The 25,813-nt window shown below is 41.9% G+C and overlaps 2 protein-coding genes across 4 annotated transcripts in view; one reads left to right on the forward strand and one right to left on the reverse strand.

Moving 5' to 3' along the window:
- Nucleotides 1-25,813, reverse strand: part of NDUFAF7 (NADH:ubiquinone oxidoreductase complex assembly factor 7) — a 172,458-nt gene that overhangs the window by 53,857 nt on the left and 92,788 nt on the right. The gene's annotated exons all lie outside the window — the stretch shown is intronic.
- The window catches only part of SULT6B1 (sulfotransferase family 6B member 1), a 31,498-nt gene that overhangs the window by 3,669 nt on the left and 2,016 nt on the right, over nt 1-25,813 (forward strand). Inside the window, exons 2-7 of one of the 2 annotated variants that reach the window (XM_045369491.2) lie at nt 5,992-6,097; nt 7,071-7,183; nt 11,735-11,824; nt 16,315-16,441; nt 21,304-21,398; nt 24,980-25,136. In XM_045369491.2, coding sequence (XP_045225426.1) covers nt 5,992-6,097; nt 7,071-7,183; nt 11,735-11,824; nt 16,315-16,441; nt 21,304-21,398; nt 24,980-25,136 — 688 coding nt within the window. Of the gene's footprint in view, nt 1-5,809; nt 6,098-7,070; nt 7,184-11,734; nt 11,825-16,314; nt 16,442-21,303; nt 21,399-24,979; nt 25,137-25,813 lie in introns of those variants that run through there. The other variant, XM_005576122.5, reaches the window with a different exon arrangement.

Raw genomic sequence — 25,813 nt, forward strand, 5'->3', positions numbered from 1 at the left:
TCCGTACTTTAATTACCTATGTACCTGTTACCACTTTCAAAAATCTATAGACAGTCGATCAGGCATGGTGGCTCATGCCTGTAACTCCAGCACTTTGGGAAGCCAAGACAGGCAGATCACCTGAGGTCAGGAGTTCAAGACCAGCTTGGCCTGTATGGTGAAACCCCATCTCTACTAAAAATACAAAAAATTAGCCAAGATCACACCACTGCACTCCAGCCTGGGTGACAGAGAAAGGCTTTATCTTGGAAAAAAAAATCTACAGAGAGTCAATGTGGATGAGAACTAACCACTGGATATTCAACTACATCAATTATAGTTATAAAATTGCCTTCACAAAAAAAAAAACAGAAATTGTAAGAAAGACTGAAATAATTGTATAAAAATGTTATGATTTCTGCGGGAAAATATATATAAACTAATAACGGTATTGCACAAAGCTTGACATCTCCATAAATATTTCTTATACACTCTGAACCCCACTATAGATTTCACAAACACATTTTGAGATAAGACACATTTTGGCCACAAGGTTTAGAGCAGGAAAAGTGTAGACTCCAGTAGAAACTTTTACCAAGGGTCCTTTAGCGACAGTGCCTTCCTGGTCCTAGCCTGGTTTACTAATTCTGACAGAGGAATGCAAATGACAAGAAAGATGTGATAGTTCTCTCCAAAGCACAGAAGCAAGCTAAAATCCCAGTCTTCTGTAATGGCCTTAGCGACCTCCACTTTAACGAATATGTACTAGGTTTGCTGTACATTCTCCCATCTTCACCTTAAAGCCTAGACATTTCTTTTCACATTTTCTCTTTCTTCTTCTTCTCCTCCTCCTCCTCCTCCTCTTCCTCCTCCTCCTCCTCCTCCTCCTCCTCCTCCTCCTCCTCCTCCTCCTCCTCCTCCTTCTTCTTCTTCTTCTTCTTCTTCTTCTTCTTCTTCTTCTTCTTCTTCTTCTTCTTCTTCTTCTTCTTCTTCTTCTTCTTTTGTATATGTCTATAAACTGGAAAAAACAAAGGAAAAGAAGGTAAAAGGGCATGGTGTCTTTAATGCCAAGGAAATAAACTTTATTTTATTATTATTATTTTTTGAGACGGAGTCTCACTCTATTACCCAGGCTGGATTGCAGTGGCACAATCTCAGCTCACTACAACACCCTGCCTCCCGGGTTCAAGTGATTCTCATGCCTCGACCTCCCAGGTAGTTGGGACTACAGGCATGCACCACCACACTTGGCTAATTTTTTTTTTTTTTTTTAAGTAGAGACAGAGTTTCACCATGTTGGCCAGGCTGGTCTCAAACTCCTGAGCTCAAGCAGTCTGACTGCCTCAGCCTCCTGAAGTGCTGGTATTACAGGCATGAGCCACCACACCCAGCTGGAAAGAAACTTTAAATAAGCCTCCCACGCAGCTGCCTCTGGGGCATGAGCCAGGCCACAGCTGGCAAAGCTTGACAGGTCAGCAGTAATTTATCTCCAATATGGGTAAGACTCAAGGAGCTGAATAGGAAGCTAGGACTTCATATAACATGAGACCCACCGGCACTCATAGGTATGACAGTACAAATATATCACACGATACAGGTTATTCTATATTTATTCATGCTATTTCCCTCCATTATGCTTTCCAGACAACTAAGTGTTGAGTATGTAGAATTCTAAGGTTAACAGGTTGACCTAAGCCTAGGCAAACTAAGAATCAGAGTTCACATTACCAATCCCGAAGAGCCTCCTAAATCCTCCTATAATTACAGGCATTAGTGTCGGAACAAGATCCAGCCCATTGTCTTTTTAAGTGTTTTACCCACTAAGAAGCAAGCCAACAACAACCATGTTTGAATCAACGTCTTAAATTCTACCTGACCAGAGGGAAACAGACTCTTTGTAATGTAAGGATAATCTCACTAAGCAGATTGGCAAGGAGTTCAGTCCTGCTCCTCTCTTCTTTTTTGGGGAGGGAAAATCTTAAATACACCTTCACAACTACAGCTAATATCGCATTATTATGTAAGGCAAGAAGGCCTTCAAGTGGGAGTGATGTATAGACATATAAAAATACTAAGATATTCAGATATTCTGATTTTACCTTTTCACATACTGCTTCTTTAAAAAATAAATATTCACCTACATAATGAAACACCAGTGCCTAGCTAGGAACCCTCTCTGATCAGTTCTTTTCCCTCTGTAAAATGGAGATAAAAAACTACTCTCACACATCCACCATCTGCCTCTCACTTTCTGTTGACATAGAGAATTTCCTCAGTTCCAATATGTACTTGTTTCCATATGTTTACATTTCAGAAATAGGAATGCATCTTACAATTGATATACACGCACACACACACAGAGAGAGAGAGAGAGAGAGAGAGAGAGAGAGAGAGAATATAGTGTTTGTCCCAAAATGCTGTTATTAAATAAAATGTTTTAGTGATGCAGGTTTTTTCTTGGCTGCTTAGCCAGCCAGAAACCTCTAAGACTGGCAACACCCCTGCCCAGGCCGTGGGCCCACTGCAGGAGGCACCCAGCCCACCCAGCTGCACTTCGCTTGCGCTCCCACCCAGATCCAGTGCTTGCGGCGGGATCCACACTCAGCCCGCAGCTGGGCCAGCCATGCCACAACCTGCTTCCACCTTGGGCAATGGTGTCTGGATGATGGGAACATGGTGACACCCAAACAGGGATGTCAGCAACCCCAACCCCCAGAGGGAGTGTTATAGCATGCGAACAGCTCTTTTAGTCCCATTGTCCCACTCCAGCCTGCTGCTCCTGGGCTGGCCTGGCCCTGCCACTCCTTCCTTCATGTGGGGTGGCTGCCTTACACCAGTGGAGGGCGGGGGATACAGTATTACAGCTTTTTTTGTACCCACCTTCAGGCTAAGAAGGACTACCTGCCTTAGGGCGGTGGACCACCCTCTTCGAGTCCCCTCTCTACTGAGAGCTGTTCCGTTGCTCAATAAAACTCTTCTTTGCCCTTCTCACTCTTCAGTTTACAGCATAACCTCATTCTTCTTGGATGCAGGACGAGAACTTGGGATCCTTCAAATGTGGGTACAAAAAAGGCTGTAACACTGTGGCCCTCCACCTGCTGCTCGTGCCTGCAGCCACCCCACACAATGGAAAGCAGCAGCCAGGCTGGGCCAGCCCTGGAGCCATGGGCCTGAGTAGACAGGGGACTGAATGAGCTGTAACACAGGCAGGCTGAGGCACCAGGCCAAGCCGGGCCTAGGCGGGGATGTGCCATCCTGTGTCACTGGAACCCAGGATATTTATTGCCCTTGTGGTCATAAAAATCTCTCTCCGCAGAAAATAAGATTTTTTTTTTTTTTTTTTTTTTTTTGCAGTGAAAAATTCCCATGACCTTGTTTCTCATAGCAGGTAAAGAAGCACCAAAGAAATCACTGGCACTAAGAATTAAACCTGTGCCCTCTGAGATCTCATTGTGTCTTTCTGCCTGAACTTAGCTGTCCTGCCTGTGTTCCGATCCTAGCCCCTCCAAAGCCTGACTCTGCAACTGTAACCAGGAGCTTTTAAAATATTTTTTAATCACTCACTTTCTTTTCCTGCCCTCTTACCCCTTCATTCCCTCCCTCTCTAGACATTCTCCTCTGGCAATGCATGTTTATCTAATTGTTTTCTTGGTTAAAAAATTCCAGAAGCTAATCTTGAAATAAACCAGATGCAGAGCCCCAACTGCAGAATCCTCGTGCTTAAGGGGAGTCACAACATTTTCTCCACTACCATTGGGCTGAAATCAAGATAATGCCAACCAGACCTCCAAACAGGCAATTACCCAAGATAGCCATTGAAACAAGACATACAGACCCTGCATCCTGTACCACTCCCACATGTCTGCCACGCATTTCCCCCTTTAAAAACCTATGGTCAATTTTAAAATTTAAGGTGGTACTTTAGAACACTAGTTCACCATCTTCTCTGTTTGCTGGCTCTCCGATTAAAACCTGCTTTTTCTCCCACCAACCCTCACCTCTTGTCCTCTAGAAGTCACTTAGCCCCTGTGGCCCCAATTAACCTAACTGCAAAAGGTAGCAAAGCAACACCCGTTTCATAAGGCTGTTAGGAAATTACATCAAATTATTCCTGTAATCTTAGCAATTTGGAAGGGGATGTGGTACATGCAAGTACTCAATAATGTTAGCTATCCTTTTAACTGATATATGAATGATGGTACAGCCAGGTAACTAAGCATAACTAGAAGTCATCTTCTTAACTGGTTAACATTGGTTAAGAGAAAGGTAAATACAGTGAAAAAAATTACGTTAGAAAAATGGAAGAAGGGTAAGAAGAAAGATGTGGGGAAGAGAATGGGAGAGAAATAAGAAGAAATATATAGTCTATGTTTATAGATATTTGACTTATCAAGAGGCCAAAACGTAAATTTTGACCCAGAAAATGTACCAGATAGGATATAGGCTAAACTGCTATAACTTTTGAGTAATTATAATTGTAATTGTTGAGACTCCAATAATTCAGTGGCTCAAACAAGATGAACAATTATGCTCTTTCACATACAGGTCAGAAGGAGGCCTGTTATACAGTGTGAGTCGTGGGAGGGTGGCTCTGTTTCTCAAGGCCATCTGGTGAGCCAGATTTCCTCAGTGCTGCTTTCCTCCGAATTAGCAAATCTGACTTGCCAACACAGTATCTGCCTTCCAGGTATGGGGAAGGGACTAAAGAAGATTGGAGAGCCATCAACTTCCTGTTTTAGCCACAGGGCCACACCAAGCTGCTGGGAGATGGGAAGTATGAGCCAACTTACCCAAAAGAAAAAGACTGCTACAGAAAGACTCTATCCTAGGAAATGGGGCAGGGAGAAGCAACTTCCCCAGCATGCACATTAAGAGACACAATGACATAGTCTGACCTTCTGGGGGCGCTACACTAGAAAAGGGAAGAAAGCCTCAGATGGGCATGGGTACAGCTTCCTAAACACACTGCACAGGCTTACCTCCCGAGGGTAAGGAGGGCAGCCCACTCTAAGGGAAGAATCATGGGAAAGGGGTGTGAGATGCCGGAAGTGGGCCAGCCTGTGAAGGCCTAGCATCAAGGTTAAACATTGCACTTGCTCTTCAAGTCACCCACTTGAGTCTCTTCTAAGTGTACCTTCCTTTCTTTCCTGCTCTAAAGCTTTTAGTAAACTTCCACTCCTGCTCTGAAACTTGCATCAGTCTCTTTTTCTGCCTTATACCCTCAGTCAGTTCTTCCTTCTGAGGAGGCAAGAATTGAGGTTGCTGCAGACCCATATGGGATAACTCAGATACATTTCCACTGTTAACAATTTTACATAAACTTTTAGAGATATATTATCATTAGCTCAGAGTAACACAACTAGTAAATGGTAGAGTCAAGGTTCGAACTCAGGTCTTTAGACTTGTAAATCTATTGAGCCAGTAAATGAGAGTGCCCGAAACTGCCCCCAAATTTGGTCTCTTTTCCACCCCACCAAATTACCTCACAATCCCATTGCTTCCTTTCACACCACATAAGATATGTGTAAAAATGTATCAACCCAGGAGATAACTGAGATTTCATTCTGTGAATTTCTAATAGAAAAATTGCGTGCCTGATTCAATACCTATTTGTTAGATATTTAATATATATTTTCTTCTATTAGGATATCCCATTCTTACTTTCACTGGGCAGATTGCCTAAATGGTTATGTAATCAACCCGTGGGGTAATATTCCCTGATCATCAGCCTGTTTTGCACCTGTGGTTTAGCTTTTGCCAGGAGGATATGCAAAAGTTGAGGGAGGGTGGATGAGAATTAAATGATTTCTTTTTCATGTGCCTGGGAGGAGCCCTTTATTCCAGCCCCTGCCCAACTCCATTAAAAGCAATCACTCCCCCTGGACAGCCACAGAGCAGGCTCATTTGCAGGGAGCTACCATGGCTGATAAATCCAAATTTATTGAGTACATTGATGAAGCTTTAGAAAAATCTAAAGAAACTGCACTTTCTCGCTTATTTTTCACCTATCAGGGGATTCCTTACCCCATCACCATGTGCACCTCAGAAACTTTCCAAGCGCTGGACACATTCGAAGCCAGACATGATGACATCGTGCTAGCATCTTATCCAAAGTGCGGTAAATAACAAGTCATCTCCTACAAGCACACTTCTCATAGTGAGTAGGTTGGGGAGGGTGTGAGACAAAGGTGGGACGAAAGCGGTTCCTCATTGCAGGAATCTGACTGAGGGTCAGTGAGGAGGAGGGCCACCGTGGTTAAGTACGCAGGTTATATAATCAGTAGATAGAATTGCTAGATTAAAAAACCCCAGTGTCTGAAGGAAGAGCTCTGTGCAGAAAGGCCATTATGGAGGATGGAGAGCAGAAGGGGATGGTTGATGGGCCTGGAAGGGAGTTGCATGAATGTGGGAAAGTCCAGTTGGCAAGGAGCAGTGACAGTAGCAGTGATTTTGTCTTGATTTTTGGCTGGACAAAAGCACAGTCACTTCTGTACTTTACATGATGATTTCCATGTTACAAATTATTTTTCAGGATCAAATACTGCTCCGTCAGTTTCTGCAATCACTTTTACAAAGATCTTTCATCAATGGAAAATAAAACTTGAAGAATCTAAATTATCCTGCTTTTTACCATTTCCTTTTGATTCCTTTTACTGTTGTTTATTAAAGCCAACCTCATTTAAAATGTTTTTTTCTTAACTGATGCTGTGTTTTCCTAAAATCAAAATATAGATTCCTGTAGAAAATATGTATTAATTTAATGTAAAATAATATAAATAACTTATAATAAACTTTCTATAACATAACATTGTTCTATAAGAAACATATTCTAGATTCAAAATGAAGCATTGTCCCTTATTAAAGGAGACATCTGAGAAATAAGTTGAATTTTATACTAATTATAGGTAAATGCTGTTTTCCATCAAACCATTGCTTTCCATAGCCCAAGTTATTTCAAACACAGAAGAACTAAATATACACATCAGGGAATGGTTGTAGATTTTAATTTTTATCATGTATATGCTAAAATAACGTGCTTTTGTTACATCAAGACTCCGTAATGAGTTTTTATTCTCTGATTTTTCTGATAGGTTCAAACTGGATTCTCCACATTGTCCACGAATTAATATTTGCTGTTTCTAAACAAAAGTATGAATATCCAGAATTCCCAGTTCTTGAATGTGGGGATTCAGAAAAATATCAGGTTAGTACAAACAGCCTTTAACTTTACAGCAAATTATCATAGAAAGATTTCTTCCAGTTTGGGGGTTCTTTAGTTTTCAGTTTAGAAAGTGCAATACTAATAATTATCACAATGTACTGTGTGCCTCCCGTATCTTCAGCACTGTTCAGGTATCATCTTATTTTTTGCAAAATAACCTTATTACCATTTCACAAAAGATAGAACTGCTAGGGATTTGCCCAATGTCAAGGGACTAATAAATGATAGAGCCAAGATTTGAACCCGTTTTCTAGTTTGAGCTTTTAACAACTATACCATATAGCCAGCCTGTTTTTGTTCTTTTTATTTTAAGTAGGGGGAAAGTAAGCTGAGAAACCTCAGGAAATGAACAGAAAAGCCTCATCTCTGAAGACATGGACCTGTGCAGGATGCTAGTAGGAATCACCAGTCTTTTCCTCGTAAGGCATGATTTTTTTTTTTTTTTTTTTTTTGAGACGGAGTCTCGCTCTGTCGCCCAGGCTGGAGTGCAGTGGCGCGATCTCGGCTCACTGCAAGCTCCGCCTCCTGGGTTTACGCCATTCTCCTGCCTCAGCCTCCTGAGTAGCTGGGACTACAGGCGCCCGCCACCGCGCCCGGCTAATTTTTTTTTTTTTTTTTTTTTTTTTTTTTTTGTATTTTTAGTAGAGACGGGGTTTCACTGTGGTCTCGATCTCCTGACCTTGTGATCCGCCCGCCTCGGCCTCCCAAAGTGCTGGGATTACAGGCGTGAGCCACCGCGCCCGGCCTTTTTTTTTTTTTTTTTTTGAAATGGAGTCTCATTTCATTGCCCAGGCCGTAGTGCAGTGGTATGATCATGGCTCACTGCAGCCTTGACCTCCTGGGCTCAAGCGATCCTCCTGCTTCACCCTACTGAGTAGTTGGGACTACAGGCACATGCCAGTACACCTGGCTAATTTTTAAATTTTTTTTTTTGTAGAGACAGGGTTTCATTTCGTTGCCAGGCTGGTAATGAACTCCTGGGCTCAAGTGATCCTCCCACCTTGGCCTCCCAAAGTGCTGAGATTATGGGCATGAGCCACCACGCCCAGTGATTTTTGATTTCCCTATCTCAGTTATGATTCGTCTGTGTGTAAGGGATGGGAAGAAATCAAGCATTAGCTAAGAGAATAAGCCACTGATGTGTGTGAAGGGGATAACAGGTCATCCTAGCTGTTATTACTTACCTTCCCAATACAACTAACTGGGACTTGGGTGTGAGATAGGATGTTCTACTCCCTGCCCAGGGAAGGCAAGAAAGGAGTGGGAGGAGGATCTACCTCAGGACATCAGTGCTTGGACAGTAAAAGGACATGGAAGACAGCCCCTCCCCACTCCTAGACACACCAGAATGCAGCTGGGAAGGGAAGGCTGTATTCAAGGGGGAACCACAGTCTCAGTAAAACTTTCAGAAATGTTCATCACCAAGACTCCCAACAGGCAAACAGAACTCAGTTACTAAGCATAAAGCTACTGGATTGGGACTTAGGGAACAGCTTCTGGAAGGTGACTGAGACAGTGCCATGATGACAAATACAAACTTGAAAGTTGGAACCTAGATGGAAGGAAGTCCATTTCCATGGATTAGGCCAAAGTAGCACAAAAACACATGGTAAAGGAGATAGGTGTTCAGGGACTCAGAGGAGAGTGGTTTGGAGGTAAGTGACAAGTCCTGGATCTGGTCGGCAACAACAGACCAGAGAGGGTCATCTGGACCAAAGCAAACCTGATGAAGGCTCAGCCAAGATGGGCCCAGGAACCTAGGATGGGCCAACAGGGGCAGTAAGAAGCTTTGTCCTAGGTAGGAAATAAGGAAAAGCCCTATAGACTTCCCCTGTCCAGGTCTTTGCATAACCTTTTACTAAGGAGAGTGTTTAACATCACCTTTAGAAATGATGCCAACATTTATCCAGATTTCAATTTCTCTCTCTCTCTCTTTTTTTTTGAAATGGAGTCTCACTCTGTAACTCAGGCTGGAGTGCAATGGTGCGATCTCCTCTCACTGCAACCTCCACCTCCTGGGTTCAAACGATTCTCCTGCCTCAGCCTCTCGAGTAGCTGGGATTACAGGTGTGCACCACCACGCCTGGCTAATTTTTTGTATTTTTAGTAGAGACAGGGTTTCATCACATTGGACAGGCTACTCTCGAACTCCTGACTTCAAGTGATCCACCCCCCACAGTCTCCTAAAATGCTGGGATTACAGGCGTGAGCCACCACGCTTGGCCAATATGCCCTTTATTTTTAAATGGAAATCAGTGAAATGAACTTCACTTAACGATTATTTGCTTTACAGAGATCTTTTCTGGAATACATATTTTTCCTTACATAAGGTGTCTAGAGAACTTTTCTGGAATACATATTTTTCCTTAAATAAGGTATCTAGTCTTTGCTCACACTTGGGCTATATTATACATTTTAATGAACATAGTAGTATATATTATGTAGCTATCTAATTTTATTACAGTTGACTTCCATTTTTCCCTTGGGTGCTTTTCTAATCCTTTTAGTAACTTTACCATTTCTCATGCATCTGTACATGATTTTTGGCCATGAAGTTTTGTGGAAACCACACTCTATAACTTAATCTGAAAATAATCACCTGTGCGATTTTGCACAAAGTACTTAAAACCTCAAAGCCTGTTCTTAATCTCTAAAATGGGGGTTACAATATCTACCTGAGAGGATTGTTGTGAATGAGTATGAATGAGTATGAAAAATGCCTCAAATGTTTAAAAGTACAGTTTGATGTAAATGAGATTTTACACTGCTAGTCACCACTTGGGCCCGTATCATTGATTTAAAGTGTGTTTTATTTTTAAAATTTCATTTTTTGTCCCCTTGCTTGAGTTGAGATCTCCACTAAGTTTTTTTGTTTTTCTTTTTTTAGATAGAGTCTCACTGTGTCGCCCAGGCTGGAGTACAGTGGCTCGACCTCAGCTCACTGCAACCTCCACCTCCCGGGTTCAAGTGATTTTCCTGCCTCAGCCTCCTGAGTAGCTGGGACTACAGGCAAATGCCGCCACGCCCAGCTAATTTTTTGTATTTTTAGTAGAGACGGGGTTTCACTGTGTTGGTCAGGATGCCCGGCCTCCACTAAGTTTTTACAGAACAATTGGCTACAAACATCTGAATATCCTTTTATCACTTACAATGAGCAGTTATATTGTAGCTGCAACCAAGCAGTGAGTGACCTCTACAGATGTGGGACTAAAAACTTGAAGCCTTACTTCCCTGTATAACATATACTAATGGTCTGATTGTAAGTGAAAACCCTTAATCCTGGCAGATTAAATAGATAATTTTATCTTCAAAATTATCTATAGAAATAGATTACAAAAAAAGAATCAATCACCTTAGTCCATATACTGACAATATATTTCTCTCATGAAACATTTCTCAGACATTTAAGTAACTCTGCACTTTCAGGTTCCATTGAGATATTTTATTGCCTAGAGTTTTAGCTGGTTAAACAGAAAGATTTAAATGTTAAAAATGGATTTGCAGGAACTGTGGAAAGACTTCACTATTTCTGTTAAAGACCTTGAATATAGAAGAGATCCAAATTAAATGAAAGTGTATATTTCTTTTTTTTTTTTTTTTTGAGATGGAGTCCCGCTTCGTTGCCCAGGCTGGAGTGCAGTGGCGCAATCTTGGCTCACTACAAGTTCTGCCTCCCAGGTTTACACCATTGTCCTTCCTCAGCCTCCTGAGTAGCTGGGACTACAGGTGCCCACCACCACGCCCAGCTAATTTTTTATGTTTTTAGTAGAAATGGGGTTTCACCATGTTAGCCAGGATGGTCTCGATCTCGTGACCTCGTGATCCGCCCACCTCGGCCTCCCAAAGTGTTGGGATTACAGGCGTGGGTCACTGCGCCCGGCTGAAAGTGTATATTTCAGATTATGAGCGGTCTTGAACAAAATGGATTTGATATGATTATGGGAAAAGGTAATTTTTTAAAAAAATTACAAAAATGATTGGGAAATGGTAAGCAGGGTACAACAAAGAAATTCAAGAATATTTTAATTATTTGTTTATCTATGATTCTTCATTCCTCATCTCCACAAAGTAAGAAAACAGAAATAAAGAAAAATTGGCCAGGCATGGTGGCTTACGCCTGTAATCCCAGGATTTGGGAGGCTGAGGCAAGCGGATCCCCTGAGGTTTAAGGAGTTTCAGACCAGCATGGCCAACATGGCGAAACCCTGTCTCTACTAAAAATACAAAAATTAGCTGGTCGTGGTGGTGGATACCTGTAATCCCAGCTACTCGGGAGGCTGAGAAAGGAGAATTGCTTGAACCTGGAAGGTGGAGGTTGCAGTGAGCTGAGATCGCACCACTGCACTCCAGCCTGGGCGACAGAGTGAGACTCTGTTTCAAAAAAAAGAAAGAAAGAAAAATTGGAGGAGGAGGAGAAGATATAGTGACAGTAGTGCTGGAAACTGTCATTTAGATACCCAACCTAGGAGTGATTCCACACACACACACACGCGTGCACACACACATTTTCACCTTTTTGTGTATATTTTTAAGAGAATGAAAGACTTTCCATCACCAAGGATTTTGGCAACTCACCTCCACTATGACAAATTACCTGGGTCTATCTTCAAGAATAAAGCCAAGGTGAGTGTCCTTTCCTACTGATAATTCTTTGAAATTTCTATGTATAGATATTAGTTTTTGGAAGTATAACATGAGTTTGTTCCTCCTCATAGAAGCTTAGTAAATGAAGTGTGACATTTAAATTTTTTGTTTCTTTCTTGACGTATATTTGCTATAGTTGCAGTAAAGTCAAATGCATTTTCAACAAGGATATAAAACATATGCATAGAATAAAATGTATTTTATAATCTGTTTTACAGTGAATAATTTTCCGAATCCCGCTAGTATATTTAGAGTGTTTCAAACACACACACAAAAATACAATCTAGTAAAATGAGAAAAAAAATTGTTCCTTTGTTTCTTTCTGGTGAGCACTATTTACCTGAGGCCTAAAACTATTTTTTCAAATATATTTAAAAATTTTATAGAGACAGCATCTCACTATGTTGCCCAGGCTGGCCTTGAACTCCTGGCCTTGAGAGATCCTTCTGCCACCAAGGCCTCCCAAAGTGGTGAGATGACGGGCATGAGCCACCATGCCTGGCTAAAACTATTTTATTTTTGAATTTCACATATAGTAACAAACTTCACAGCATGCATACAGAACTATATGTGCTTTGGCTGTTCTTACCATTTGTTTAAAAATGTTTTTTTTTATTAATCAGTATTGATATATTTCTTTTTTTTTTTTTTTTTTTTTTTTGAGACGGAGTCTCGCTCTGTCACCCAGGCTGGAGTGCAGTGGCCGGATCTCGGCTCACTGCAAGCTCCACCTCCCGGGTTCCCGCCATTCTCCTGCCTCAGCCTCCCGAGTAGCTGGGACTACAGGCGCCCGCCACCTCGCCCGGCTAGTTTTTTGTATTTTTTAGTAGAGACGGGGTTTCACCATGTTAACCAGGATGGTCTCGATCTCCCGACCTCGTGATCTGCCCGTCTCGGCCTCCCAAAGTGCTGGGATTACAGGCTTGAGCCACCGCGCCCGGCCTATATTTCTTGTAATTACTAGTTTTTACCCAACCCTTTCTGTTTCCTCTCACCTGGTCCATTCCTTATTTCTTGGTGCCTTTTTTCTGTCTCAGAAGAAAATGATTTGAATTAGTTACAATCAAGATTTAAACTCCCTGCAGGGTGTGGTGACTCATGCTTCTAATCCCAGCACTTTGAGAGGCCAAGGTGGGCAAATCACTTGAAGTCAGTAGTTTGAGACCAGCCTGGCCAACATGGTGAAACCCCATCTCTACAAAAAAATATTAGGTTGGTGCAAAACTAACTGAGGTTTTTGCATTACTTTTAATGGCAAAAACCCCAATTACTTTTGCACCAACCTTGTAAAAATAGCCAGGTGTGATAGCACGTGCCTGTAATCCCAGCTACTTGGGAGGCTGAGGTAGGAGAATCACTTGAATCCGAGAGATAGAGGTTGCAGTGAGCCAAAATCTCACCACTGCTCTCCAGCCTGGGTGGCAGAGCGAGACCTTGTCTGAAAAAAAAAAAAAAAAAAAAAATTAAACTCCTGCTGAATGCTAGCAAGAATGGGAGACTAGTGAGATAAGAGCAAAGAAAGGCAAAAGAGGAAAACTGTTAAGATAACTACAGTTTCAATGGTAAGAGACAGGAGGGGAAGCAAAATAAGAAAGGAAGAGTAGGAAAGCAAACCTTAGGGAAGTGGAGGTTTAGAATGAGCAGCTTTGTGGCTATGATACAAGAATCCTAGTAGCTTAAAATGGGAAAATATCTTAAAGGTCATCTGTGCTAATTCCCATCGAGTGTTTGAATTCCACTAAGCAGCTGGACCATGATTGAGCACCTCCAACAATAAAGATCTCCAGTATCCCCTAAGCCAGCTTTGAATAGCGCTGTTAAACAGTTTTTCCTTGTATTGAGTATTTGTAAAGACTGAAATACCACTTTAACACATAATTTCCCCCGTTTAATGCAGTTAACACATTTTTCCTTAGAGTCTCTATAATAAACAGAGCTGAAGTAATTTATAAAGCGTTGGACTTGGGGCACGCAGGCTTTGAACAGAGTTTCACATTTACAAGAATACAAGGGCAAGAAAAGAGCAACAGGGACTGGATGCAGTGGCTCACGTCTGTAATCCCAGCACTTCGGGAGGCCGAGGCAGGAGCATCACTTGAGCCCAGGAGTTCAAGACCAGCCTGGGCAACCCCCGTCTCTACAAAAAATACAAAAATTAGCTGGGCATGGTGGTGCACCGCTGTGGTCCCAGCTACTTGGGAGGCTGAGGTGGAGGATTGCTTGAGCCCAGGAGGCAGAGGTTGCAGTAAGCGAGATCACACTGCTGCACTCCAGCCTGGGTGACAGAGTCAGACCCAGTCTCAAAAACAACAACAAAAAACAAGAGCAACAGCAGGGAGGTAAGACGTTGATGTGTGGAATTTGTTCATACTCCAGCCAATTAGCCCTCAGATTTAAATTTACATCTTTGTAAACTTACGTCTTTGTAAACTTACAGATTGCTACCAGCCAGGCCAATTGAGTGGTAGTTAAAGCCTCAAATATAAAACCCTCAAATGACAAGAATCTACTGTATTTGGACTGGCGGCAGGGATGAGTGTTAGATCTAAGCACAAGACAAGACCCAGACCCATTGATCTCTACTCAATTTTATCTTGTTAGTGTTAGTTAAATTCTTTTTTTTTTTTTTTTTTTTTGAGACGGAGTCTGGCTCTGTTGCCCAGGCTGGAGTGCAGTGGCCGGATCTCAGCTCACTGCAAGCCCCGCCTCCTGGGTTCACGCCATTCTCCTGCCTCAGCCTCCTGAGTAGCTGGGAGTACAGGCGCCCGCCACCTCGCCCGGCTGATTTTTTTTTTTGTTGTTGTATTTTTAGTAGAGACGGGGTTTCACCGTGTTAGCCAGGATGGTCTCGATCTCCTGACCTCGTGATCCGCCCGTCTCGGCCTCCCAAAGTGCTGGGATTACAGGCTTGAGCCACAGCGCCCGGTGGTGTTAGTTAAATTCTTTAGGCAGACAAGGTATTTTGATATCCCGATTCCCTCCCACTGTCATGTTATTTACAAATTTGGTAAATATAGCTTCTATATCTTTACCTAAATCATTACTTAAAATATTAACTATGACCCAGCCAAGATAGTGGAAGGGCTTATTAAAAACCTCCCAGCAGGTTTACATTAGTTAATTAACTATTTATACCCAGTCAGTTTTGTTGTTGTTGTTGTTGTTGTTGTTTTTCTGATGGAGTCTTGCTCTGTTGCCCAGGATGCAGTGCAATGGCACGATCTCGGCAACCTCCGTCTCCTAGGTTCAATCAATTCTGCCTCAGCCTCCTGAGTAGCTGGGACTACAGGTGCGCAACACCGCGCCTGGCTAATTTTTGTATTTTTAGTAGAGGCAGGGTTTTTCCATGTTGGCCAGGCTGGTCTTGAACTCGACCTCAAGTAATCCACCTGCCTCAGCCTCACAAAGTGCCGGGATAACAGGCGCGAGCCACCACGCCCAGCCCCCAGTGAGTTTCATATGCCTAAGTGCTCCTGCTGCTGGCTTACATTCTTACTTTTTTTGTAGGAGAAAGCATACGCTACTCCACCTACTAATCTAAAACCATGTTGAAAAAATCCACGTGTTAACTGACTTGTTCTTAGAGGATCCATGTTGCCCCCTGTTGGTTACAGTTTCCTCCTTTAGGTGGCCCCAAATCTTGTTTTTAGTCAATTCTAGACTTCTCCCAAATGAAAGTGAATATCACAAATCTGCACTTTGCAAAATCCACATCTTTCCCCTTTCTGAAAGGGAAATGACTTCTGCCTGTTCTAGGGCAGGAGTCTGTCTGGCCTCACATGTTTTCGGATTCCTCGGCATTCAGGAACATGCTGGATCATGTGTCCTCCAATTTCCTCAGTTCTTGAAATGGAAGGCTTCAGGCCAGAAGGCTGAACTTGGAGCAGACGTGTGATCCTCTACAATCTTTTAGTTCTCTGGGGTTTCAGTTTGTTCTTTACAATGTTTATTTCACGCTACTCATCCAAAGGAACACTTTCCTCATCAGAGAAGACAGATATAGGAATTCAAACGTTCTGTGTCATCTACTCACCCATGAACATCATACACAGAGAGTGGGCTTTGCCATTCTTTAATCTTCTCTCACCAACTCTAAAACATTATTTTTGTCGTCCTTAACATTATTTGCAATTTTTATTTGGGGGTTTAAACTTTCAGGTCATACTTTTGTGATTATCCTAGTGAGCTTGGTCTTTTTTTTCCTTTTTACATCTTCCATGCATTTTGTTGCCTAAATTCATTAGCAAGAATCCTCTGCTACAATATCAATCTTTTTCTTCTTCTTTCTTTCTCTCCTTTCCCCAGATTTCCCCATCAGCCACTTCCTGTTCCTCAGTTTCCTACTGTCATTCTTTCTCTCTATATTAACACAATTATGTAATATACGAGTGGACATATTGCTCGCCCTGTCAATTTTCCGGATTTCAAAACATAGACCTAAATAAATTAACTCAGTTTTTGCTCCCTAGATATTGGTGATATTTCGAAACCCTAAAGATACGGCAGTATCTTTTTTCCATTTCCACAACGACGTCCCCGATATTCCAAGCTATTGCTCTTGGGATGAATTCTTCAGACAGTTCATGAAAGGACAAGGTATGGCTGTTGGTAAAAGAATTCTTCTTACCTGAACAGATGACCACACAAATGTGAAAACCCAAATGTGTTTTAGGGTAAAGGAAGAAGATTTAGGTAGATCTGGGAACCAAAAAGTTACACTTAAATGAACTGTTATAGCACCATTAGTTCTGTGCATCCCACAATTAAATGCATTGCCGTTTTAAAAACTAATTTGGGGCTGGGCGCGGTGGCTCACGCCTGTAATCCCAGCACTTTGGGAGGTCAAGGCAGGTGGATCACGAGGTCAGGAGATCGAGACCATCCTGGCTAACACAGTGAAACCCTGTCTCTACTAAAAATACAAGAAATTAGCCGGGCGTGGTGGCACACACCTGTAGTCCCAGCTACTCCGGAGGCTGAGGCAGGAAAATTGCTTGTACCCAGGAGGCAGAGGTTGCAGTGAGCTGAGATGGCGCCACTGCACCCCAGTTTGGCAGAGCAAGACTACATCTCAAAACAAAAAACAAAACAAAACAAAAAAGCAAACTAATTTGGACAAGTCATATGTTGACTATGAGTACAGAGTGACCAAAGAGAGCTTTAACAGAGAGTGATGTAGAAAACCATTTGTAGTTAACTTCCTTGTCACTACATAACATTGATAAAAACAAAAAATTTTTTAAAAAATTTTTTAAAAATTTGACACTGAGACTACTACACTGAGACTACTACACATGACACTGAGCTACTATACCTAAGACATTTGTTTGCTAGAAAGAAAATAAGTTTTTGTGAGAAATAAGTTTTTGTTAAACGTTGATATTTTGTCTCTGGTTTATTGATAACTACAAGTGTCTACTAATGCTCCAGGTGCTAAAGTAGGGGTTGTCTATGCATTATTTTATTTAAGATTTATAACAAACTATGAGTAAGGTGGTATTAGCTCCATTGAACAGATGAGAAAACTAATCAAAATATAAATCAGACAGGCACAGTAGCTCACGTCCATAGTTCCAGCACTTTGGGAGGCCGAGGTGGGCGGATGACTTGAGGTTAGGAGTTTGAGATTAGTCTGGCCAACATGGCAAAACCCCGTCTCTACTAAAAATACAAAAATTAGCCAGGTGTGGAGGCGCATGCCTGTAATCCCAGCTACTCAGGAGGCTGAGGCAGAAGAATTGCTTGAACCCAGGAAGCGGAGGTTGCAGTGAGCCAAGATTGATCAACTGCACTCCAGCATGGGTGACAGAGCAAAACTTCAACACAAAAAATAAAATAAAATAAAATAAAAAATAAAGAAATAAAAATACAAAATTAGCCAGGCGGGGTGGCTAATGCCAGTAATTTCAGCTACTTGGGAGGCTGATGCAGGAGAACCATTTGAATCCAGGAGGCAGAGGTTGCAGTGAGCAGATAAGGCACCATTGCCCTCCAGCCTGGGCAACAAGAGTGAAACTCCATCTCAGAAAAAAAAGTTAAATCACTTGCCAATGCTTGTAAGTGGCAGTGACTCTATATCCATAAGTATAGTGGCCAGAGACCAGTAACTGATTCCTTTTATTAGTGGCTTCTTTGAGTCTCTACGGTGTAATAAACGGGATATTAAAGCCCAATGACCCTAGAGGAGAAGCTGTTGTCAGTTCACTCTAAGAGGACTACTTTTTAAAATTATTTTTGTTGTATATATTTAAGGTATACAACATGATATTTCACCACATACATAATGATTAATACAATCAAGCAAATTAACATCTCCATCATGTCACACAATTACCTTTTTTGTGTTTAGTAAGAACACCTAAAATCTACTCTTTTAACAAATATTATATGGTATAAAATCATTAACTGTCATTAACTGCCATCCTCATGCTGTACATTAGATCTCAAGATACTCATAACTGAATAATTCATAACTATGTAACAAGTTTGTACCTTTTGACTTATGTCTTCCCATTTCCTGCCCTTCCCCACCCCTGTAACCAGCATCCTACTCTCTATTATGTATCTGACTTTGTAAAGATTCCACATGTAAGTGAGATCACGGTGTATTCTTCTTCTTCTCTTTTTTTCTTTTCTTTTTTTTTTTTTTTTTTGTTTGAGACAAGGTTTCACTCTGTCACCTAGGCTGGAGTGCAGCGGCGCGGCTCACTGCAGCCTTGACCTCCTGGGCTCACGTGATCCTCAGCCTCCTAAGTAGCTGGCATGCACAGGCACGCACCACCATGACCAGCTGATTTTTTTTCTTTTTGTAGAGATGGAGCCTCACTATATTGCCCAGGCTCCATATTTTTCTTTTTGTATCTAGCTTATTTTGGTTAACATAATGTCCTCCCTCCATGTTGTTGCAAATGATGATGAGAAACTTGTCATCAGTGGGACAACCTATTTTAGGGAGTCTCTGTTTCCCTATCCATCCTTGGAAAGGTTTGTTTTTCTCATTTAACAGGAAGTCTGAAGGTAGGTGGCTGGTTCCTGGGATCACTGGCCTGCACCTCTGATATTCCCTTGGCCTCTCTCTCATACTTTTTGCAATAGACCCTGAAATTGGCTACTATCCTTCCAATCATCACCTTTAGGTCATGAAAAAGGAGGAAGGATAGCAGTAGCCAAGTGTGTTCCTTAGCTCCACACAGCAATAGTTTTGCCAGAAACCTTCCAGCAGACTCTTGCTTGTGTCTCACTGGGCAGAACCATTTCATGTGGCCACTTACAGCTCTGAGGAAGGCAGGAAATCAAGAAACAGAATTGTCATGATCAGCTTAGACCCAAATAATCAGGGTTTGGTTAGCAACAAAAAACAGGATGTATTGGATGTTGGGTGGACAACTTACAGTATTTGTGACAGCAAATAAAACACATAGAAACTGCCTGGCTCAAAGCAAGGGCTTCATGATAACAATGATCGTGATAATAATTATATTATTAATGATAGTAATGATAATAATAGTAATGGCTATTGAGGCCAGGTGGGGTGGCTCACACCTGTAATCCCAGCACTTTGGGAGGCCGAGGCGGGTGGATCACCTGAGGTCAGGAGTTCGAGACCAGCCTGACCAATATGGTGAAACCCCATCTCTACCAAAAATACAAAAGTTAGCCAGGCATGGTGGCGTGTGCCTGTAGTCCCAGCTACTCAGGAGACTGAGACGGGAGAATTGCTTGAACCCAGAAGGCAGAGCCGATATCGCACCACTGCACTCCAGCCTGGGTGACAGAGCAAGACTCCATCTCAAAAAAAAAAAAAAAAAAAAAAAAAAAGGCTATTGAGTGTTACAGTGAAGCAGGCACTGTTTTTAGCATTTGACATGTGTTAATTTATTTAAACCTCATAACGCCCCATTTTACAGATGAGGAATCTAAGCTACAAGGAGTTTTAGGAGTTGCTCAAAGTCACACACCTAGTAAACAGCACAGCTGATCCGTGTCTACATCTGCACTGTCCAATGTGGTAGCCACTAACCATATGTGACAACTGAGCCCTTGAAATGGGACTGGTGCTAAATAACTAAATTTTTCATTTTAAAAAATTTGAATTTATTCAAAATTTTTAATGGATATACAATTCAGTTACTGGAAAACTTTTTTTTTTTTTTTTTTGGACATGGAGTCTCGCTCTATTGCTCAGGCTAGAGTGCAGTGGCACAATCTCGGCTCACTGCAACCTCTGCCTCCCAGGTTCAAGCAATTCTCCTGCCTCAGCCTCCCGAGTAGCTGGGATTACAGGTGCAGGCCGCCAAGCCCAGCTAATTTTTTGTATTTTAGTAGAGACAGCGTTTCATCATGTCGCCCAGGCTAGTCTCCAACTCCAGAGCTCAGGCAATCCACCCGCCTTGACCTCCCAAAGAGCTGGGATTACAGGCGTGACCCACCATGCCTGGCCTACTGGAAAACTTTTAAGTAAGTGTAATAAGTTGGGTATGTGAATATACTTTTTAAACTGTAAGTTTTATTAAATCTAAACATACATCAAGTATTTTCAATAAAAGTTTAGCATCCAAATTGAGATTCTCAGTATATGTCTCATACTCAATGGCTTTTGGAGATTTAGAATATTAAAAGAATGTAAAGCGGCCGGGCGCGGTGGCTCAAGCCTGTAATCCCAGCACTTTGGGAGGCCGAGACGGGTGGATCACGAGGTCAGGAGATCGAGACCATCCTGGTTAACACGGTGAAACCCCCGTCTCTACTAAAAAAATACAAAAAACTAGCCGGGCGAGGTGGCAGGTGCCTGTAGTCCCAGCTACTCGGGAGGCTGAGGCAGGAGAATGGCGTAAACCCGGGAGGCGGAGCTTGCAGTGAGCTGAGATCTGGCCACTGCACTCCAGCCTGGGCGACAGAGCGAGACTCCGTCTCAAAAAAAAAAAAAAAAAAAAAAGTAATGCTTCACTCATAAATTTTTGTTGATTACATGATGGAATAATATTTTTTATAAATTGTGTTAAGTGGAGTAAAACATTAAAATTAATTTCATTTGTTTTTTTAAAATTACATATACGGCTAGCATTACATTTTTTTTGAACAATGACAGCCTAGAAAATGTCTTTTTCATCATTTCTTTCTGGCATTATCTCTGTCGGGTTTCATGTGTCATTCACTATTTCTGAATTTTTTTATCCACCTAAAGATTCATGAATGTCTTGTAGTTTTTGTAAATCATTTTTGTAACTTGCTTAATTTTGTGTTATTTATGAAAAACGTTCCAAAAGGTAATAAAATAAATAGAAATTTAGACAATGGGACTGATTTCTGTCACCTTTTCGTGGCAGGGATTTATAATAACATAAACATATCTCGAGCATATACACATATGTATAGTTTATATTTTATAGCATAAATTAACTATCATTTTAACCTCTGTTATTCAACATTTCTTAAAGTCTTCCCCACTGTGTTTTTAGTTTCCTGGGGAAGCTATTTTGATTTTGCAATCAATTGGAACAAACATCTTGATGGCGACAATGTTAAGTTCATATTGTATGAAGACCTGAAAGAGGTGAGATTATTCTTTATATTTTAGAGCAAAATTTCTTGTAAGTTACAACATAGAGCACTTACTTATAATGTCCGATTGTATGAACAAATATGGTGTTCAATTTTTTAAAATATTCCAGATACATGGTACGGTGCTAGAAAAGAAAACTCAAACCATGCATACATGCTTAGGTTGTTCATTTAACAGAAATAAAATAATGCTTAGCAACTTATTACTAAAAGTAACTGCTTTATTTTCCCTTTATGATGGATAGCTCAAATTCGTAATGAAAAAAAAAAAAAAAACAAATAGTTAGGTCTCAGTCGATTTAATTGAACATACATTTTATTGTGAACTAATTTTTCCAGTCAAGTTATTTTTAAAAAATTGTTTATTGATGTAACAAGTATCTAGTAAGTGATTGCTCACCAATTAGGCCCTGGTGATACATCAATGAACAGACCAGACAAAGATCATTGCCCTGTAGTAACTTACATGCCAGTTGGAGAAGGTGGAAAGAAAGAATGATACATAATAAACACAATAATTTTTAAAATGTATATAGTATGTGAGAAAAAAAGAAACAGCATAGCTAGTGAAGGAAAATTAAAAATGCTGGGGTGCAAGGCATGGGGAAGGATTGGACACATTCCAGTGTAAAATATGGTGCTCAGGCTGGTGTGGTGGCTCATACCTACAATCCCACCACTTTGGGAGGCTGAGGCAGGGGGATCACTTCAGACCAGGAGTTCGAGACCACCCTGGGCACATTTCAAAAAATTAGGCATGCACCTGTAGTACCAGCTACTCAGGAAGCTGAGACTGGAGGATCACTTGAGCCTAGGAGGTAGAGGCTGCAGTGAGCCATGATTAGACTACCACACTCCAGCCTGGGTGACAGAGTGAGATCCTGTATCACAAAACAAAAAAAAGGAACAGGAAGGTTAGGAGAGAACTTATTGAGGGGATGTGATTTGAGCAAAGATCTGAGGGAAGTGGGGGAGTGAGCCAAGTAGGTAATTGGGGAAGAGCATTTCTGGCAGAGGGAATCAACTGGAGCAAAAGCTGGGATAGTCCTGGTGAGATTAAGAGACAGCAGATGTGCCTGGGTCAGCAGGAATAAACCAGGGCTGAACAGCCAATGAGGACAGAGTCAAGGAGGTAGGATGGTATATGAGGGATAGAATGGCAAGCCACTGACTCTGGCTTTCACTTTGAGGAAAGTGGGAAGCCATTGTGGGATCTGAGCAGAGGAGTGATTGGAGCAGATGTGTTTTTAACAAGATCGTTCTGGCTAGGTGTGAGAATGAACTGGGGCAAAGCAAATGCTGGGAGGGCGGTAAAGAGGGCACTGCAATAGTCCAGGCAAAGGAAGATGGTGCCTCAGGCAAAGAAGGGGCCATGCGGGGGAGGAGAAGAGGTTGCATTCTGGATATATGTTGAAGGGAGGGCCAACAGTATTCGCTGCTGAATTGGATGGAGGGGAGAGTGGCAAGAGAAGGAGAGAAGTCAAGTAAGCCTCCAATTTTATTGGCCTGACCAATAATATTGAGGGCTGAGTTGCCATCAATTGAGTAGGAGATGGCAGCAGGTGAATGACTGTCGGGGAGATCAGAGGTTTGGTTTTGGACACGTTAAATTTGAGACGTTTATTAGTCATCCTAATTGAGAGGTCAAGTAGGCAGTTGGGCGTACAAGCCTTGCAAGTACAGAGAGTTCTGGGCTGTAGATAAAGTTTGGGCATCGCTGACACATAGATGTGCTTTAAAGCTGTAGAAATATATACCTGGGTATATATAGAGAGAAGATGACCAAGAACTGAGTCTCGGAGCCCACCAATTTAAAGAGTTTGGGGAAAAAAGGAGGAATCAGCAACGGAGACCAGGAAGAGGGAAGGGCTATGAGGTAGGAAGGAAAGCAGAGTCCTGTGGAGAAAGCATGTTAAAGAGAAGGGAGTATCAAGTGCTCCTTAACTTAATTGAGTTTCTAATACCAGTCTTCCGTTACATTCTTATACAAAGAAAATGTGGTTTAGGTCAGGTGTAGTGGCTCACGCCTGTAATCCCAACACTTTGAGAGGCTGAGGCGGATGGATCACCTGAGGTCGGGAATTTGAGACAAGTCTGACCAACACAGTGAAACCCCGTTTCTACTGAAAATACAAAAATTAGCTGGGTGTGGTGGTGCACGCCTGTAATTCCCAACTACTCAGGAGGCTGAGGCAGGAGACTCACTTGAACCCAGGAGGTAGAGGTTTCAGTGAGCTGATATTGCACCATTGCACTCCAGCCTGGGCCACAGAGCAAGACTCCATCTCAAAAACAAAAAACAAAACAAAACAAAACAACAACAACAAAAATGTATGGTTTAGGCCAGGCACAGTGGCTCATGCCTGTAATCCCAGCACTTTGGGAGGCCAAGCTGGGTGAATCACCTGACGTCAGGAGTTCGAGACCAGCCTGGCCAACATGGTGAAACTGTTTCTAGTAAAAATACAAAAATTATCCTGATGTGGTGGCACGCACCTGTAATTCCAGCTACTCAGGAGGCTGAGGCAGGAGAATTGCTGGACCCCTGGAGGTGGAGGTTGCAGTGAGCCAAGATCGTGCCACTGTGCTCCACCCTGGGCAACAAGAGAGAAACTCTGTCTCAAAAAAAAAAAAAAAAAAAAAAAAGTGTAATTTAATCTACCCTTTCTGTTTATAGGATGCATGTATATAATATGAAAGAACATATTAATGCTAGTTTAGAATAATGTTTCTGAAACTTGTGCACCATAGAATACAAGTGTTGCCACAGCTGTTAAAAATTATTTCTTGAGGTTTGGGAGGAGGTTATTTAAATAGATTTAGGAAGTGCTGTGTTCTATAGCCTGCTCTCTTGGAGATTCACATTGTGCACTAGTCTGTTAAAGACTCTGATAGCAGCCTGGGCAACATGGCGAAACCCTGTCTCTACAAAAATACAAGAATTAGCCAGACGTGGTCGTACACACCTGTTCTCCCAGCTATTCAGAAGGCTGAGGTGTGAGGATTGCTGGAGCCCGGGAAGTTGAGGCTGCAGTGAGCCATGATGGTGCCCTTGCACCGCTCTAGCCTGGACAGCAGAGCAAGACTCTTTCTAAAAAAAAAAAAATTTCTTCAAGTTTTTATGATTCTAAAAATTAGACTTTCTTAATGGAATTAAACATTAACTATAAATAGAATTCAGAAAAAAAGAGAATTCAAATGAGCACACACGAATACATTAATGTCCTCAGCTGGTCTAGGTTGGTGTTTTTTAATGCAATGATATCATCCTAGATGAAATTATAACCTGTGAATTAATGTTACTGTCATTATTTACATGGTAAAATCTATTATCTGGTAAGTTCAACAAGAGTCATAAGTTGAAACTACAAAGTATAATCAATACAGAATATCTTATAGAGATATCTCAATATTGATATAAGAGATGAAAGTACTCTAAGTTTAAAGTGGGGGTATAAGATGAACTAGGGAGTTAGGCTTAATAACTCCAATGACTAAAAAGTCTGTCTTAGCACAGAGAACAATTCCCATAGGAAGAAGTTTATCTTTAAGAAATTTTTTTTTTTTTTACAGAATCTGGCTGCTGGAATAAAACAGATTGCTGACTTCTTGGGATTCTTTCTAACTGGGGAGCAAATTCAAACTATCTCAGTCCAGAGCACCTTCCAAGCAATGCGTGCAAAGTCTCAGGACACACACGGTGCTGTCGGCCCATTCCTTTTCCGCAAAGGTAAAGTTGCACTGGTTTCTGAGATTGTATCAGTTAGGGACTGACTATGCACACAATAGGCAATCCATATAACTTTATCTTAAGTAGGATAGGGTTTTATTTTTCTCTGCCTCAATAAGAGGTCTGGGCACAGGCTCTCCAGAGCTGTAACTGGCAGCCCCATACCATCTTTTTTTGTTTATTTCTTTGTTTTGAGATGGAGTCTCGCTCTGTCGCCCAGGCTGGAGTGCAGTGGCTCGACTGCAATCTTGGCTAACTGCAACCTCCGCCTCCCGAGTTCAAGTGATTCTCCTACCTCAGCCTCCCGAGTAGCTGGGACTAACAGGCGCCCGCCACCGCACCCAGTTAATTTTTTTGTATTTTTAGTAAAGACAGGATTTTACTGTGTTGGCCAGGATGGTCTTGATCTCCTGATCTTGTGATCCGCCTGCGTTGGCCTCCCAAAGTGCTGGGATTACAGGCATGAGCCACCGTGCCTGGCTGCCCCATATCGTCTTTTACAGTCCTTTCTGTGGTTGAGAGTCCTTTCTGATGATGACCTTCTGAAAACAAGATAGCAGCTGAAGTTCAAGTATTATGTTCAAATTCAGATAGGAGAAAGCGAGTGGGCAAGGGGCAGAATCGTATTAGTTGAGCGAGCCCCCTTTAAATAACTTTTCTGGAAGCCCCATCAGTGA

The sequence above is a fragment of the Macaca fascicularis genome, chromosome 13, assembly GCF_037993035.2.
Source record: "Macaca fascicularis isolate 582-1 chromosome 13, T2T-MFA8v1.1".
NCBI classification, from domain to species: Eukaryota; Metazoa; Chordata; class Mammalia; order Primates; family Cercopithecidae; genus Macaca; species Macaca fascicularis.